The 12,187-nt window shown below is 35.0% G+C and overlaps 1 protein-coding gene across 1 annotated transcript in view; it reads right to left on the bottom strand.

Annotated features, from left to right (window-relative positions):
- Positions 1-12,187, bottom strand: part of LOC149805925 (TATA-binding protein-associated factor 172-like) — a 182,310-nt gene that overhangs the window by 146,073 nt on the left and 24,050 nt on the right. Inside the window, exon 8 of the mRNA XM_089950707.1 lies at positions 9,033-9,191. Within this exon, the coding sequence (XP_089806833.1) occupies positions 9,033-9,191 (159 nt within the window). The remainder of the gene's footprint in view (positions 1-9,032; positions 9,192-12,187) is intronic.

Here is a 12,187-nt window from a genome sequence, read left to right as displayed (position 1 = left end):
AAATGTAAAATAGATAAAAATATAATTCCTTTCACAATACAATATAATCCTTCATTATATAATACAGGCCTTATAATTAATAAATATTGGAATCTCCTAAATTTATCAAATAAAAAGAGCGTAAAAACACATTACAAAAATAAACCAATTCTTGCTTGTCGAAGACCCAAGATTTTGCAAGATTTTTAATTAGAACTAAACAGAAAATAAAAAGATATTTTTCATCATCTAAATGTAACAGACATTGGTGCTCTCAATGTACAAGAGAAAGTACTTCTTTTAGTAGCGCCAATACAAAAGAAGTATTTTCTCTATGTTATTGTTGTTATGTTGTTGTTGTTATAGGGTTTAACGCCATTTTTCAGCACAAGATAGGCTATACATGGTGGCCAGTATTAATGGTGGAGGAAAAACCGGGAAAACACCAGAAAGAACCACCGACCCATGAGAAGCTACCGGCTAGCTTTCTCACATATCCACATTTGCCGAGCCCGAGACCCGAACCCACGCAGACAGAGGTGAGATGGCAGTGATCCGTGACGGAGAGCGCTTTAGACCACTCGGCCACTTGGGGCCCCCTCTATGTTATAACACTAACTGCGTATCAACTGATGTGATTTATTTGATAACCTGTAAAAAATGTAACGTGCAATATGTTGGGCAAACACTTCAACTAGTTTCTAAGAGAATGAATAATCACTGCTTTCATATAAAAAATTATAGAGATCCTCAGTCCTCCTCTAATATTTCAACACACTTTAATACCAGTAATCAATCTCTACTCGATTTTTCTTTCATGCCAATAGATATTGTGCATGGAGACATGAATAGACTCATAAAAGAAAGTTATTGGATCCATAAGTTAGATACTTTGTATCCTAATGGCCTTAATACCAAGGTACTATAAAAAATTGTATAAAATGTTAATTAAAAAATTGTATTGTTGTATATCCTTTATAAAAATATAATTGTATGTATGACTGTCTTTATTTTATTATTTTACTGTTTGAAAAATGCGTTAGACAAGGTCACCATATACTGATATTCTACTAAATAATGCATGGTTCTGTATGACTTATTATTTATAGCTGGGAAGTGGTCTAGATAATACATCAAAACAGCATTCAATTTAACATCTTTATTTCAAAATATATTACCAAAATGATTTTTTTACATCAGTGTTAAAATGTTATGTTCCAATCTTTAACAGGATAAAGACAACAAATTGTCCAAACCTCACTTAAATATTCAAGTTTGTCAAGAATATGCAATTTGAGACCCAGTAAAGTTAACCAACAAACTTTGAACTCAATATGTTGTTCATAACAACTCCATCTGATGTTGTTGTTGTGGGGTTTAACGCCATTTTTCAGCACACGGCAGGCTATACATGGCAGCCAGTATTAATGGTGGAGGAATAACCCAGGAAAACCCCCGGAAAGAACCACCGACCCACGAGAAGCTACTGGCAGGCTTTCTCACATACCCACACTGGCCGAATCTGAGACTCGAACCCACGCTAACAGAGGTGAGATGGCAGTGATCTATAACGGGGAGAGCGCTTTAGACCACTCGGCCACTTGGGGCACCCAACTCCATCTGAAGCAAAGCTAACACAAGCAGTGTTGACCCTAAACCAAGTATCCAAATCCACATTTGCCATCTTACAGATCACAAAAACAAATACATGTACCTAGATCATAGCAACAGGCTCATGGCAGCAAATGTGATTTTAAAAACTGAATGCTCTGGATAACTGATATATTGGTACTTCAGTTACATGTTTGATATTAACATGTACAACAAAAACAAATGCTTAGTCTGACATCCTGAAAACATCAATAAATGGCATCTATAAATGGCAAACTTTCATCTCTGAACATGTACTCTGGTAATTTAAACTGACGAAACAAAGACAACAGAAAGAACAATAGAACCAGTAAACCTTTTATCTTTCAACATTTTTCATCTGGACAATTTTAAGGGATTCATCATTTTTAAATTCAAAATAAGATCTTTTTAAAACTGGCATATTTTTCAAGAAAGCTCTTTCATACATCTTAATGCCTTGGGCTCACAGAGTAGATGCCTGTAAAATAAGAAAAGAACTGATAAGCACATTTACAAATTTGAACTATAGGAGATAACCCCTATAGACACACATACTTAAATCCTGAACATAGTGAGTTCCCTGTAATAGCTACTAGTGTTATAACTATGTTTCTTGTTTATCTACATGGGACATAACATGTCAATGTACAAGCTGATTGGCTTTTAAAACTACCAGCTGTTGAAGGAAACTCTGTCAACATATTTGTATTACAGTAAAAACTGTTATGAGCGACCTCTGCAATGATCAACCACCTGTAATTTCCAACCTTAATCGTAATGCACAGATCAATTTTATTATGTAAATCCTGTTGTGAGCAACCACCTGCTGAAGGTGAGCAGCAACCACAATGTCTTAACACAATATGCATTTCGACACTGCTTTGAACGACCGCATTGCAAAAAAGGAGAGAAATTCCACAGACCTTTATTTAATCCAATGCCGCTTATATATTCTGAAATTTTGTGGGAACGCTTATAGTGTTTCATATTTTCTTTTGTAAACCAGACTAGAGTACCTGTAGAGTATTCCAATACTGTGCCTGGTTCCCGGCTTTATTATAACAGTACCATTGTAGCTAATGTTGATATGTACAAATAGGACCCAGCGTCCAGCTCTGCAAACCACCGTATCGCAAGTTCAGAGACAGACACAACTGACCTTTATGTAATCATTTGCAACACAAAAACGATTGCTTGAATAGTCAGATTGTTCTGATCAAAAACTCACATAAAAATAACAACAATAACAACAACCAAAAAAAAAGACTCTGACTACTGGTTTGTATATAGTGACAGATGGTACTGTCCATAAACCCAGCTAATGTAGATGTCACAAATTAGCCATTGTATTGCTGAAATTAAGGAAGTGGTCGCATATATTGTTTGTTTTTAGAGTTAATCTGTATTGCCTGGGGGTAAATAAGGTCTCTGTCTATTAAACCAGCAAGTGAGAATTGTTTGAGGGATTTGATTGATAGTGTTGAAGGCATGTCATGTTTGTTGATTTTTTTCCCCCCACGATGATGCAGTGATTACATCCAGTCGCCAAGCTGTTGTCTATTCAAGTTGGTACAATAGGGTTGCACACTTTGTTTATAGAGTTAATCCCTGTATGTCTTCTTAGAATTAAGCCTTTGATTTTTGTCTCTAAGTAAATGATTTTGCTTCTGGATGAGATAGCTCTTTATTTTTATGTCATTAATTGTTAGATATGAAATGCACATTGTATAGATTTGTCATTTTTTCCCAAAGCCCAGACGAACCGTCTTTATATTCGATATTACAACTGAGCATTCATAATGGTAACACCCAGTACCTTAATAACAATGGAAGAACCTAAAACAAGACAAATTTTAATGCTGGAGAAAGTAATTATTGTAACTGAAAGAAGTGAAAAAGAGCAGACCAGTAGCAAAATAGCAGTTTAAACATTGGTAAAACAAATTTAGGGTGTTATAAAAAGGAGTAAATCAGAAACGATTTCATATGCTAAAATATGCATGCATGATCTTCAAATGTAAATGCAATTTCATGTTTAATGAAAAAAGTATACCTTTATTGCTATATAATTTTGTTTTCAGATGAATGCATAAAGTAGTTTAGCAATAAATATTAATAAAAAATAGAATATATGTACAGTGATTGTGATTATTTTTCTTTAAACTGCTCTGAAACTGGAACTTGGAAACTGGTCTTGTATTTACAAACCTGTTATAAAAGACCACCTATCTTGAAAGATTGGCAGTAGGGTCAGTCTCTCATAACTGGTTTTACCATATAAACATGAATCCCCTCAACAATTGGATTGTTTAGTGCAATCAGAGTAATCTCATACAGACTTTTGTTGAGATGCATACACATACCAACTTTTATCATAAATTTTTATCAGGGAATTCTTCAAAAGAAAATTTATGACCTTTTGCACAATTTAGTAACATCACCTGAATAAAACAACTACTGTTTGACTTTGTACTTGTTGGCTACTTTCTGGATTACTCCATTTTGCATCGGTATTGAACTATTTGGTGCCCCTTTTTTTTTAAAAAGCAGCGCTTGCAACATTGATGGCAGTTTCTTCCTCAGTAACCTTAAGTTCAGCTTTTGTATCTTATTTGTCACCATGAATAGAAGTTGGTTTGTAGTAGAGTCACCAATTGGTCCACCACAATGTTGCTTGATATAACAATACTGATACTTTCTAGGAATTCTGTCTGGAATAAAAGGCAATAAAATGGCATCTAGGCTACGACACAAGGAGCAGCTATGTTTTGAATCTTTAAAAAAAAGTTTTTCAATGAGAAGCACACTTTACTGACCAATAAAAATGTATGCGAATCTAAGACACTGGAATAAAGAGCCTTGCTCATGTTGGCATTGATTGGGGGTTGGGTTGGGTTAAAGTACTTTTAAGCTCAAGAGTGTGTGTATTTGTGTGTACCAGAGATATGACAGCAAAATTCCAGTTAGGCCCCAGTTTCTCTCAAAAGCATTTGTAAAACTACTCTTATACATATAGATTAAAATTGGCTAAAATGCTTGCTACCGGGCCAACAGTGCCAATCGGTTGTAGATTTACTAATATAGCGACCAGCAGTACCGGACTGTTTCGGCAGCTGCCAATCTCACAAATAGCACATAACGGGAAATTGGTTAATTTATTAAAACTTTAAATAAATGAAAATTGGAGAAATTCGTGAATTTTCAGCTTACGGCGTGAATCCATCAATCACTGAAAAAGTCGTGAAATTCACCCGAAATTCATGAGGGTTGGCAGCTATGCATTGGTACAAGGACACATCCAGTGATTAAATAAATACTGCAAGAGATTACCCATTATCAAATTTCTATCATTAAAATTGGGGCAAAATTCTTATTCAGTTTCTGACAGTAACATTTTGTACTATCTAAAATTTAAAAAAACTGTACAATCATTTTGTAAACAAATAATTAAAATTTCATGCAGCCATTCCAATCTTAATATTAAAAAACAGACCAAAAGACTAAAACTATTTTGTCACATCATTACTTTTGGCCTAATAAGAGTTATTATTCTAGGTGAGAATATGGGGCTGTCCATTAAGTACATATGAAAACAGTCATTTTTTAACACCCACCCAACCCCCACTGCAGGGTGTATTTTTTTCTAACTCCTCCCCTGTGTGAACATATGCATTTGCTTAGCACTGTCAATTTGTTTGCATTTCAAATCAAACAGGAGTTTCTTTAGTAACATAGTCTCCATCTTTGCATGAACAAATCCCTGTTTTCAAGCAACAGATGTGATCATTCACTCTAACAATCTCACCAATTTCATACATTTTGGAGTTACATTTTTATTTGTTCATTATTTCTAAAAAATATTAAAACTGTACATTGCAAATACTGGATGCAGATGGCACAGTTTTTACTGCCATCCATCATCCATCCTGGAAACCAGAAAGGGGCTCAGGGGCTAATCCACCAGTCGTTGCAAACAATTTGCTTATCAGTTATATATGTACTATAAAAAAACAACAAGAGAAGACTCTTCACAACCTTTTCGCACAACTTGTATGGCCATCATCACACCATCTTAATATGTAAGTGCAGTATACTGAATGGCTGACTGCCCTCTCATTGGCCAATTGAAAATGATGTACTGCACTTATTCATAACTTCTTTTATTGATGCATTTCATTTTTTTTTAAACTGTCAAGGGAGTACAAACAAACTGAAAGGTGTGCAAATACTATCAGTTGTTTCTTGTTGGCTAAGGCAAATAGGCTTTATTGTAACTTAAAGTTTTTGTCTGTAGGTGTGCATGTACTACTTGGTCCAATCCCCACCCACCCACAGATAAATTCAAACTTCAAACCTGCCTCCCCTGAATGTACATCCAAAATGGACAATCCCCAACAAAACAAAGTGTACTCTAAAGCCAACATAAGATTCACAATGAAACTAACTCTGTGAACTCAAAAATGACCACTAGTGCATTTATTATGACAATTATTCAAGTGAATAAAAATTAGGCATGAAATGTAAAGCTGCAATTATGTTATATGTTTGGAGATGGTAAACATACCAAAAAATTGGTGTACTCAGTGTACTGTCCAAATGTTTGGCAACTTGACAGGCATATAGAGAAAATTTAAACATAAAGTCAGCGATGTTTAATTCAACCTGCTACTATGGCATCTTTGTGCTTAAATTATGTGAAAAAATGAGATGGCTGGATACTAAGCAGAAAGTTGTAATAATCATCTACTTGTATACAAGCCACAACCAATCACATTGTTAATAAATACTTGCATGGTTATGACCACCACCAATGAAAATAAAAACTCTTACCTATTAAGAATCTGAAGTATCAATGAAAATCCCCCAACACATTTTGACTTAGATCACCAAAAGTTATTTTTTAATTAGGTATGGATAGTATCATTTACTATGCAGAAATAACTTGAAGATTGGTTGAATAATACATGATGCCCCAGTGTTAGACATCACTATAAACTGTCACACTACAGACATCATAGCGATATGACTGAATTTATTTTAAAGCAACATTATAAATCTAAATCACACACACACACACACATTTCTTTTAAACTGTCACAGTAATTTAACAAAATTAATGCAACTGAATTCAGGAAACTAGTTCATTTAAAGTGTCATATAAGATACTTCATGCAAACGTACACAGTAATGCCAATGTTATTATGCTCTGAACTTCTTTCATTCCAACTTTAAAGTGCCATCAATCTCATTTTTCCTCTGACAGCCATGAAATAGTCAAATTTTGTAAAGTTGCATTCCAAAACATCAGAATTATCTATTGGAACTGGACTTGGAATGATAACATGTTGGAGTTAAAATCTCCAATGGAAACTCCATTACACACAAGCATTTGTTTCTGTCCCTTCAACCAGTTAACACAAGGTAACTAACGCAAAAATTGCCCCTTGTCGATTATGTGCGTGTTGGTCATCTTGAATTAATTGGATGAAGATAAGTATGTATTGTTATAATGGCTATTTACTGACAGAAACGTGTCTATGACAACAACGTTCATAACGATTGAATAAATGGAATTTCACTAGTCTTTTAACACTTTTTGATCAGTTTGCGAAAAAAAAACCCCCAGAACTTACCTCTTAGGCTATCAATTATTTCTCTAGGCTTTACTTTCTCAACCAAAGATCAACCTCTTCCCGCGTCGAAAACATGTCTCACCGCCATTACTGTCACAATACGGCTACATTCGGTTCTTTTCACAGCGCGCATTGCATCGGATCCAAATGATGCAAACCAAGTCTCATAAGACTAAAATTAATGTGGCAACAGAATTTATACTTTCATTTTGTAAGGAGATTTATTCAGAAATCTGCTATATTTCTTTATGATTAAGAAAATAAAGACATAGATTTTCACTTTGTTTGAGATTAGTCAATCTACCAATGCAGGGTCACATGGTAGGCTTTGCCCCGACCTATTTAAAGCTGATTAAAGAGACAAAGTTTTATAGTCTGTGTCTGTTTGACATAATTGAAACAGAAATAAGCTTGACGTGCAACAAATACAGCATAACATAAAATATGAATTTGATGACTGGATATCTAAAGTGGAAATTTTTTCTTATGTTTAGCTTGCACTTTTAGATAGACCTCCCAAACCAATTCTTTCAACCATGTATAGAAGCAATTTTATTGAATAAACAGCCTGGGAAACCAAACTACCCTGGCATATATGATTTTAATAGTGCTGTCCTCAGATCCCATGTCTGTTTTAATGGAACAGCCCTAAGTTACTCTCTGTAAGTTTCACCCATATCAATTTTAATGACTAGTTGAAAGAGGGTTTAAGATAATGAAGGTGTAATGAATGAAAATAAATAGGTTATTCAAGTCTGAAAATTAGGTGACAGTAACCAACCTTTTGTATGCCTGAGTTACTTGTATGAGATGCATGTACAACCAATTTTCATAGTAATAGTGAAGCAAGTTGGTTTGCTGGTTGGCTGCTGAATGGACAGATGTCTGGATACATGGTTGGTAGGTCGGATGGATGGGTTGATGGATATATGCCACAGTGACCTTCTTTTGTGATATTACTGTAGAATTCATCAAAATGTATCCCCTCACCAAGTTCCTTATGTCCACAATAATTACAGGGTGGGCAAAATACCTGAACTACAAGCAAAAAACATAACTGTACAAGTGCAAAGTTAGTCTTTCAGCCCCTTCCCCTTGGGGTAGGTGCCATGAAACCCTCTCCAAACTGTTACCTAGGACCTAGGAGAAAAGAACAGTTGGCACTCAGCAAGGATGTACAAATGTATATGCTTTTATCCATGCAGACAATGACACCAGGTGTAGTACAAGTGGTTACCTGTACTTTGTACACGTGAGATAAAAACTGATGGCAGCAAACTGCAGAATAAACTGTCAAAAAGGCTAATGTTATTGTAATGTCATGATGCACTAAGTTATGTAATGCCTAAGAAATTACTTTTTTGGATAATTTTTATACAATTTGTTTTCAAACTGTGTTAGCAGGGTGGCAGCAGTGTTCTTTTGAGGATTTGTGGACACTAATGAAATTTTATTGTCATAAATATAATTTTACTGGCTAAATACCCTATGTATTCACTTAGAAGTCCAACTGCAAACTGTACAGACCCAGATATGCTGTCTCATAATATACTGGTAGAACTGGGTCTGTTCAGTTTCTTAGGAGTAACCAGTAGAACAAATAAAACACACCCTGATCTGCAGGTGCTCTATGCTATGGCAGATCTGGATCTTTGTTGTTTGCAGTTTGACTTGACTTATAAGCAAGTACATAAGGTATCAGTAAACAAATAAAATAGGATCATCATATGATAGAAAAAGATATATCTGACACATCTACATGGGAATCAATCAGTCTGAAATAATTACCAGGTCAGCTGGGGTGTCCATGGATTTGCCGGCTCCACGTCCATGCTGCTTGATTACTTCTCGCAGTCCAGTGGCTGCACCATGCCTGGTCTCCCAAGAACTGTTAAACATATCTGCCATTAACAGATCACAGAATGACTCAAATGGCCAGTCATCATTCTGGAAATAAAATTTCTTCAAATGAAATTTAAATCTGCCTTTAAAAGCATATTTATCAAGGTATCATACCATTAAAACAGCAAACTTGTATACGTTCATTAAAAACAAGGCATGGGATGGGCACTTAGCAGGTCTCTGACTGAACAGGGAAGTGAACAGACACAACAATAAGCACTTTTCTGATTAGGTAAATCATTTACCTGAAAAATTTATTTGCTTTTTTGGTTGAAGGTTTTGGCCATTTGACCTGTATTTTGGACATATCCCAAATTCATCCAAATTTTTAAAAAACTTATCCTGCTTTTTTTTGTGTAAGAAGAGTCCCTTGAATGGACTGATAATTAAATGGCCAAAAGGAATTGTAGGATTTCATGAGTCTATCTCATCCCTCCTTTGATCTTTTTTGACTGCTAATATCAAAATCATCAAAGATATTCCTGAAAACATCCAACATTCATAACAATATTATTTTCTTATATGCTCCAGCTAATATATTACCAAGATAAGTGCCATAAACAAATCATCCTCAAGTTCTTTGAATTTGAACAGGATATCATGGATAGAATCTCACTGAACTTGTCTCAGATACTGTCAAGTTATTAACACATGCCATGTTTAGTTTAATCCATGACTGATATTTCTTTTTAAGTTATAGAACTCTAGGTATTTTATATATATTCACACACTGGGTTTTATAAAAATTAATTCATGTCGGTTTTTATGTTATCATGCTCACAAGCCAGTACAATCTGAAACCCAGGCTATTTGACATTGAAATAAATGTCACATCACTATTTGTTTATTAAGTAACTATACAGTAGTGTGCAACCTCTCTTAAAAACCAACTGAAGGGATGGAAACATTTTGTTTTTTTTAAAGGCGGCGGCTTCTGAAAAAAAGGTTAAATATGTTGATGAACTGAACCAAGAGGCAACAACAGACCCTGGCTGGATTTGAGAGGTTTGTGCTTATGATAGGTGACTATTATGGAAGGATGCACTGTACAAAGTCTGGTCAAAATTCATTTGTGTATGTACAGGTCATTAGGTTGAAAAACTCGGGTGCAAAAATGCAAGCAGTGACCTTTGCCTTAACCCTAAGATCAAGCAGGTCTGGTTCTCCAACATGTTCACGATTGGGCAGACAAAGAGGTGGTAAGATACACACCATTTTCATTCAGGACTAATTACGAAGTACTCAAATGAAAAACCGATGTCAATGCCACCATTCTTTCCAGATGAGTAGTGACAGCATGGTAACTGAGATGGCCATGTTGGTTTAAACAGAAGTAATAAGATAAAGAGGAATTAGCAACAAGCATACGCTTTTTAATGATACTATTTTTATAATGTAACTGATGTGAATAACAAAGGCATACTATTGCAAACAATGAAATATGATAATGAGATCTAAAAGAAACTTGTACATACAATATTGTAATAATGTCAGACTGCAATTAATAGGCACTTACAGCAGAAATGTTTTACTCAAATCAACAAATGAGAAAAAAAGGAAAAAAGAATAAAGATGCTGGCATTGATGGAGGGGGGTGGGGCAGATAAGGGACTTATAACTTCAGCCTGGGGTGTGTATATTTACAATAAACAATTATAACAGCTTAAAGACATAAGTAGTGAAAATCAGGAAAATCTCTTAAAGATCTCTTTGTTGACCTCAACAGATCACAAAGTGTTAACCATTAATAATGAAATTATATCTGTAATGGGGGTAATACTTCTAATGTATGGTTTCTGAGAGTAACATATTTTGTACAGTCCATGATAAAAGATGCTTTGTGGTTTCTTGCCATATATGATGTTAGATCAGCACCATTTTCATTTCTGGACCTGTTGTTATAATGTCTCCATGAAAAGACCATGTCAATACAGCCATCCTTTTAAGGCAGCCATCTTGCAGATTATATCGGTAAGACCAACTACATAGTGAGGAAATGTCATAGGATTTCATGATAAACACCGTAGCTGATATACTGAGAGGTCCTATTTACACCATTTTCATCTAAGACCAATTAAAACTCTATCCATTTTGAACATCAGATCAGCATCCTGTACCATCTACATGTTTAAGAAGTCTTTTCATGAAAACCCCTTGGCAAGATTGCCATCCATTCTGGTGGAGCAGTAATAACGTTCTGTAAAATGGCCTTTTGATTTGGGACTGTCTGAAATAAGTCTTTTGGTTAAAACACAATAAGTCAATATGATCATCCATTCAGAAGTATCTGTAATAATATGATAGTTAAGACTCAGCCATGCTGGTCATACTGAATGTTCATCATTTTCATCTAGGCCTAGTAGACCTCTGGATGTAACTGTATTTTATGTCTCATGACTTTCCTCCAACTAGTTTAAGGTAGCAATAATAAACAGCTTGTAAAAGACAATTGACAAATAGCTGATGGCTGCAAGCCCATCACATCAACTCTCGGTCTTAAACCAACAGAGCTAAAATTTGGTCTCGAAATTTCTCCTTTTTAAGCTGAAACTTAATAAAATATAGAAAATCTATATTATTTTACATCAGTTTAAAGCATAGTCTTCCAGCCTTTAGCTAAGTCCTTATATATGGGCCCATTATAAATTTTGGTGAAGTCACAGTCCCTGAAAGATCAGTACCAGACCATGCCATGTAAATTTATCACAAGGGCCGATTGTATAAAGTGTCAATAAATCTGTGTCACATCTGCAACAGCTTTGTCATGTGTATAAAATCTTTGTTGTTGAGAACCAGAAGTCATGGCCTGCATGCTGATCCCATACTCAAACAAAAGCTTAAACCAAAACATCCCAAAACTGTTTTCGATGACAAAGGTGTCAATGGTGGAAAAGTGATCAGCATTTCCAACAATATGTTCTTAACAATAAACTTAAGAAATTTGAGTACGAATTATGGATCTGTTTTTAGTGACAATTGTTGTTCAATGCATGCGTATGTGACTGAGATTTTTAACATATCTTTAAAAAATTTTCAGCCAT

Source organism: Sinohyriopsis cumingii, chromosome 2 (genome assembly GCF_028554795.1).
Source record: "Sinohyriopsis cumingii isolate HCF-2022 chromosome 2, ASM2855479v2, whole genome shotgun sequence".
Taxonomy (NCBI): Eukaryota; Metazoa; Mollusca; class Bivalvia; order Unionida; family Unionidae; genus Sinohyriopsis; species Sinohyriopsis cumingii.
The sequence above is the reverse complement of the archived record's forward strand: the minus strand, read 5'-3'. Positions and strand labels throughout refer to the sequence as shown.